At 47.0% G+C, this 7,239-nt stretch overlaps 1 protein-coding gene across 1 annotated transcript; it reads left to right on the forward strand.

Moving 5' to 3' along the window:
- Nucleotides 1-1,974: 1,974 nt before the first annotated feature.
- On the forward strand, nucleotides 1,975-7,020 carry LOC106936677 (5-hydroxytryptamine receptor 7-like). Its single transcript, XM_015017814.1, has 2 exons — nucleotides 1,975-3,214; nucleotides 3,818-7,020. The coding sequence occupies exons 1-2, from the start codon at nucleotides 2,589-2,591 to the stop codon at nucleotides 4,719-4,721; spliced, it is 1,530 nt and encodes a 509-aa protein (XP_014873300.1). The 5' UTR covers nucleotides 1,975-2,588; the 3' UTR covers nucleotides 4,722-7,020.
- Nucleotides 7,021-7,239: the final 219 nt, after the last annotated feature.

The raw sequence follows: 7,239 nt of genomic DNA on the forward strand, positions 1-7,239 counted from the left end.
GATTATATCGGATGGATTAGATTATGTTTTTCTGTAGATGAATTTAACTTCCTGTGTTATAAAAGACTTTCAGATGATATTTGTAGTGAACTGGCTCAACAGCCAAACAACAGAAAGTTATGTTGCTAAAGAACCTGAATATTCACACGATGCTTTTAACATGTAGGTTGGTGGAAAGTTGAGTGGATGGAAAAAGTGTGAGAGAATTTTGTATGAGCATCAGTTTTTCAGTTTTTAAACTGAAATAATGAAGTGAATTCACTTTTTTATCACAATTAGATTAACTGTAAAATAAAAACAGTAAATGTAGAACAGACAGCTCACATACAGACTATCAGTTGTCTGGGGTTGATTTCCTAAAGGCTGCAAATAAATACCTCGACTTCCACCAAAAACAAAACATGTACTATTGAGTTAGCCCATAGCTAGGAGTTTTCAACCAGTTGAAACGTATCTGATTTTTTAATAGTAAATATTTTTTCTCATTTACAGATTTAGGTGTTGCCACTGCAGCCAGAAGCTCCTGGGTTTTAATCTCATGCAGAGTTGGCATGTTCTCCTGCTGCATGCTCAGGTTCTCTCCAACAGCTGTTAGTCTGTGTGAAACCTTCTGGGCTGGTTCTGCATCCTGACCTGGTCCAGATGAATCGTTCCAGGTCTTTGGACTTTGGTTTGGTGTGATCATGAACATCTGAAGATAGAAGATCTGTGGGAGAAACTCAGAATGATTCATTCACACTGGAGTTGCTAAGCATGGTGAGGTCTAAGGTCATGACCCCTGGGGATCTCAGAGACTTTCCTCCTCTTAACTTTCCAGGCTGCATAGAGAAGTAGCTTTAGCAGCTAAGTGACTCAAATGGAGGTCATTAGCACAATCTTTTCCAGCTTCAGTAACACAAATGGAGCTCATGTAATGACCCTAATGATTTACAATCTTCACTAATGAATAAGTAATGAACTTTGGACAAATGGATTCTTTAAAACCAGCCAAAACATTGTAATTACTGTTCAGACAGTCTTTGTTTCTCATCAGAAGACCTCTAAGGATGACCAGGGTCTGCACAGCCTAATGAGCTGCTGGACCGCCTGGAGGTGAGTTACTGAGGAGATGAATGTTCTCCATTCAGCATCCATTCACTGTTTGACCCACTTCCTTCTGCGTAGGATCAGCAGGGCGGCCAATCACAGAACCAGGCCACAGAACGGTTCCATGATAAAACTAAATGAAAGCGTGAATCACAGGCGGTGACTGAAGGGTCGGGTTCATCGCTCTGAAAAGAGATCAGACCGATGAGTCCGACAGCAGGCCTGCAGCGCATCGACTGTAATTATGAAATTAATGAGATTTAGAATAAGACTAAATTCAGTTCTGATCTCTACTGCTCCACTGAGGAGGAGAGAAGGGCTAAATAAAAACCCAAAACACAAACCATGAGAATAACTGAAAACTTTAACACATTCAGAGCTAATTCAGCGATAACCTGCTGCACTCTGCCATCTTTATTACATCATAAAGTAAAACATGTTGAAAGGTTGTTCCTGTTCTGAGGGGATCATCACATTTAAACAAATCTAAATAAAGGTAGCTAATGCCAAGCAGAGAGACCATGCTGGTCATAATGTTATGCCTTAATGATGGATCTTCAGGATTTATTGAGCAGCTCTTCGCCGTGCCAGCATGCAGTACTGAACTGTGACCACTGGAGGGCGGTAGACTCTAATCTTCAACCAGGCCGAGACTGATAAATGACTCCTGAAATGTTCCAGAGGGAGATGGACTTTATTTTCACCTGAAGCGACAAAACGTGACTGAAGCGAAGCGAAGTGAAGGCGGACTGGGGCTGATGCTGGAGTCTGAACTGGAAATAATGAGACGACTGAGACTGGGAGGAGAGGAGGGACAATAAATCATTCTGTTCGGTTATGTAACCATCCTGTCCTCTACGACACTTTCAATCATCATCTCGATCATTAAACCAGCTTTACACTCAAATTTTGTGTCTGTTACAAACTTTAATATATTTAATAAGTATTCATATAAAGCTCATCTGTGCTTCATATGAAAATGTTTGTTCTCTCCGGTCAGCAGATTCACATGGATTCACAAACACAATCCACAGAACATTTCCTCTTTGCTGCGCAATTACGCACAGCCACTCTGGCACAGATGGTCCGCATTCAGTCCAGAGCGCTCAGATGACCGGCAGAATTTCACCCTAATTACACTGTGTGTGCGTGTGTGTGTGTGTGTGTGTGTGTAGGTATGATCGGCTGCTTTCACGCTCTCCGAGGTGCCTTTTGACGTCACGTGGCAACTTTTGCGAGAGATCCGCGCGCTCGGTGGGTTCGGAGTTTCTGCGTGGTTGCAGCTGCTGGACAACAGACCGTCGGGGACACAAAACGGGATTTATGGGTCGGACTGTTTGGGAATGTGCCCAAGACGCGCCACATGCGTAATAACGCGCAGGATGTCCCCGAAGCTCGCCGAGACGTAGCTGTGTTCCGACTGAAAATAACACTTTCTTCACACCAACGCAGGCACAGCTGTGCGCGTCCATGTCACCGCTGGACGCCTGTCCAGTTCGTCCATGGATAAAAAACAACAGCCGGACTCCAGGATGCTTGTTGTGGGAGCGACTAACGGAACTTTCTCTGCTGACAACATGAGGTCCGCGTTCATGATTGAGGACACAGTCGGCGGCGGGGAGCCCGGCATTTCCACCAACATGATGATCTCTGAAGCTCTGGCGCCTCGGCTGCTGAAAATTGCGCAGGACGCCGCAGAGGCTGCGGCAGCGGCTGCGGCAGCGGCGGCGGCAGCGGCCACTTCTCCGTCCTCCTCCAGTCAGCCGCAGGTCATGGAGACGAACGGGACGCGGTGCGGGGAGCAGATCCTGAGCTACGGCCGCGTGGAGAAGGTTCTGATCGGCGGGGTGCTCACCATGCTCACCCTGTCCACCATCTGCGGGAACCTGTTGGTGGTCATCTCGGTGTGCTTCGTGAAGAAGCTGCGCCAGCCCTCCAACTACCTGATCGTGTCTCTGGCGCTGGCCGACCTGTCCGTGGCGCTGGCCGTGATGCCGTTCGTCAGCATCACGGACCTCATCGGCGGCCAGTGGATATTCGGACAGTTTTTTTGCAACGTTTTCATCGCCATGGATGTGATGTGCTGCACCGCGTCCATCATGAGTCTGTGCGTAATCAGCATCGACAGGTAAAAAAAAAAAAAAACTTCTGAAACTAAACCTCAAACCATAAAGTCTAATTTTTACAGGAAACAAAGAGTTGTAGGAGAAACTTTCACATCTTTGATCTGCAGACTTCATCAAACTGAGACTGTCGGATGATTTGTTATCCATTAATCCTTCATTTCCAGTGACTGAGTCATAAAATCAGATCTGTCTCCATCTGAGTTTTAGGATTTAAGGTTTGATCTCAGCTCTCTGGGCTCTCAGACAGATTCTGCTCTACGCCTGCATTTAGATCACTGAACACAGACTTTTATCAGTCCATGTTCTTGTAGTCTTTAGGAGTCACATTTCCCCCTGATGGTGGCTGTTCTGTTCTTTGAGGTCCAGCTGTAACCTGGACCTTCAGTCAGGCGACTTCCTGCAGCATCCGGCTGCTTTTCATTCAGAAAATCTCACAGCTCCCATCTGTGGCTGCATATGGCTCACACAGATTGTGGTTAAGCTCTTTGTTCAAGGGCACCTTGTTGGGGGTGGGGTGAGCGTTGCTCATGAGAGGCAAGTCATTTCTCCAATCAGCTCATTTTCAAGTCTAAACTGTAAACATCTTGTGTTTGTTTCGTCTGCAGGTACCTGGGCATCACCAAACCTCTGACCTATCCCGTCCGGCAGAACGGCTGCTGCATGGCCAAGATGATCCTGTCAGTGTGGCTCCTGTCTGCCTCCATCACCCTGCCCCCGCTCTTCGGCTGGGCGCAGAACGTCAACGACGGCAGAGTCTGCCTCATCAGCCAGGACTTTGGCTACACCGTCTACTCCACGGCCGTGGCCTTCTACATCCCCATGTCGGTCATGCTGATCATGTACTACAGGATCTACAGAGCAGCCAAGCTCAGCGCCGCCAAGCACACAATCACTGGCTTCCCCAGGGACGGGGAGCACCGCACAGGGGCGGCACACAGAGGGGGCCGCGGGGTGCACGAGCCCCGGCAGCCATCGGAGTCTGGGGAGACGGGGAGCGTCGAGGCAACGGAGACGGAGCAATGTGATGAGGAGGCGGAGGAGGAGAGCCTGGACTGCGTGGCGGCGGCACTGAAGCTGCAGCGGGAGGTGGAGGAGGAGTGCAGTAGCCGCGTGTCCCGCCTGCTGAAGAGTGGCGAGCACCACCAGCGGAGGAAGCGGAAGAACCAGTCCATCTTCAAGCGGGAGCAGAAGGCGGCGGCCACCCTGGGCATCGTGGTGGGCGCCTTCACCTTCTGCTGGCTGCCGTTCTTCCTGGTGTCCACGGCGCGGCCCTTCATCTGCGGCGTGGAGTGCAGCTGCGTGCCGCTGTGGCTGGAGAGGACGCTGCTGTGGCTCGGCTACGCCAACTCACTCATCAACCCCTTCATCTACGCCTTCTTCAACCGCGACCTGCGGACCACCTACAGCAACCTGCTGCGCTGCCGCTACCGGAACATCAACCGGAAGCTGTCGGCAGCCGGCATGCACGAGGCTCTGAAGCTGGTGGAGAAGCCAGACACAGACGCCTGAAGAGGCAACGCAGCCAGTCAGGAGAGCCGCTGTGAAACATCCAGAGGGCGGGACTAACCTCCCTGCTGCCAGACTGATTATCTCCTCCTTATGTATGAAGGTTAAGGCCAGAGGGGAGGCTGGTGTTGGACAGGCTGATCAGGGATGTCTGGCTCTACGGTGGACTGGGTTTAGCGGACAGTAGCTGACCGAGCTGCATGCTGGTTTTCACGCCTCTGTTTGGACGGATGGATCCACCAGCTCACGTCTTGCTGCCTTTCGTTTTCAGTTGGAGCCTCGGAGAACCAAACAGGAGCTGCAGCCGTCTGCTAGTTGGTTCTCCACCAGCTGCTCTTCAGCACACACACCTGCACAAACAACGACTAACGTGTAAAAATGTAAATAATCTACAGATTAACGTTCTGGAGAGTCTAGCTGCTTTTCGTCACCGTGCTTATTGCTTGTTCCAGAATAGTTAGCAGAAAGCTTCTGTGTATCTGATCCATGATGTTTGTGGCTCTCTTCTGAACAGAACTTATTTATTGTGAGATGTTAGCACAGCCTGTAGGGGAGAGGAATGTGATGCTGTAGACACTGGATTGAACGTCCTGTGCCTTTTCCTGCTCTGTCCTTCAGGTTTTGGTTGCAGGGAACAACAGCCTCATGTTGAAACCTGCACTTTGTGCTTCATTTACTCAGATCTGCACTGGAAGGGAAGAAGAAACTGATTTAAACTCATGTATTTATAGTTGTGGCCACTGAGCACTGACGCACATTTATTACTATTCTGTGTTTCCTTCAAAGCAGAAGGACTGTCAGGAATTACAACTCAGTGTTGTTGGTTTATTACTCCTACAAAAGCTCTGAGAAAAACTGAGAAACTAAATAATTACTTATGAGAAATGATCATCAATAAAACATGTAAAATGTCCTTGTAGCTCCAGAGCTGTACTTTACAGCAGACACACCATTTGATTTGAAATGGGTCACCGAAATTTGGGCTCCAAATTCATGAGCTGCTTCCTTCAAATGCCGCATTAAAAGATCGATTGACTCACAGCTGTAAGAAGAGGATTGTCTGGATTTCTGGATTTTTCGTTTTGTCCCCGGATGTGAAGGGTTTAGTTTGTCCTTCGTGGTCCATCCTATCCCAAGATGCACTGCGGCCAGAGAGTTTTGTTCTTGTAACAACGGCAGATGAAATGGGAGGAAAACTGCTTTAAATCTAAAAATCTAAATGTTCCAGAACAAAAATCAGAAGCTTGAAGTGGTTGCTGTCATCTGCGTAGGCATGTTTTAATACAAAATTACTAAAATATTTATTTATAAGTGTAATACATTAAAAGGGTAACAGTAATCATTACCAGTTTGTGTTTAGTTGCTAGGCAACAAGGCATACGCAGAGGTCAGGTTGGACCATCCAGTTTTACTCGCTCTCTTCCGGCCGTTACGGCCGATGAAGAACCGGTTAAAGTCGACCGTTTAGGATGCAGCCTCTGAACTTGGAGCTTTAACTGAATCAGTTATCATCTTAAAAACTGATTGTTTTCACTCAAAGTCTAAGTTTTTCCCACAGAAAGTTCTGAGATGATGAAACAGAATCGTTTTGTATCTAACCTCCATGACCACAGTTTAATCTCCACATGTACAGTTCATAAATCTACTGTTGGATATTTTTGTCTTCGGTCACCCAGTGTGTTTCCTGCTGGTATCAGGCTGACAGAGTTCTGTCCTTAATGAGCCCAGAGAACAGAGTCCGGAGCCAAACTCCAGTTTATTGATCTCTGATGTTTTCTTTCCAAACTGGAAGTGATTTTTTAAGCAGCCTGATTTCCACCATAAAACATGACAGACTCTGAAGTTCACAGGCTGGACCAGCAGCCGGTTCAGTCGCTCTTGCTTCGAGAATCATTCAGATATCATCACACGGTTTCGTTTCTTTGAGGCAACAAACAGAGTGATGCAGAGTGTGTTGCCATGGCAACCAGTTACAGATGTCCCCGGTTCTAGTTCTTGCTCAGCGGGTTTGATAATGGCCGCCCTGTTGACCCGCTCTGGTTTAAACTTTTTACATCACAGTTTGAAATGAGTCAGTTCAGGACCAAAAGCCTAAAAGACAAACAGGAAGAGCTTAACTGGACTTCCTGTACTCGCCAAAATAAGAGTCTTTCTCTGTCACAGGTTGGATGATAATCATGAAAGAAGAAAGGTAAAATATGTTTGATGTTTGGGCCGCAGCATCAGAATCATTGTCTCTTTCTGTAACAGTGGCTGGATTCTTTTGTGGGTGTGTTTTTAATTAAAAGTGCCAGAAAAATGATTCATAACCTGTGAAATATTCAAAGAGCTCCCAAATGGAAAAAACAAGATGCAACAATAATGAAATCACATGAATATGAAACAAGCGCTGCATGTTTTATATATCAGGCTGAGGTTAAAAGAACTAATATTTCATCTTTTAAAGATGCTGAAAACAAAACGGGGATGAGTTTCACCAAAATAACACAAAACATCTTTAACCTTTCAACTGTTAATTTCA

The sequence above is a fragment of the Poecilia latipinna genome, unplaced genomic scaffold, assembly GCF_001443285.1.
Source record: "Poecilia latipinna isolate Pla-1442-1.1 unplaced genomic scaffold, P_latipinna-1.0 Scaffold2194, whole genome shotgun sequence".
In the NCBI taxonomy this organism is placed as follows: Eukaryota; Metazoa; Chordata; class Actinopteri; order Cyprinodontiformes; family Poeciliidae; genus Poecilia; species Poecilia latipinna.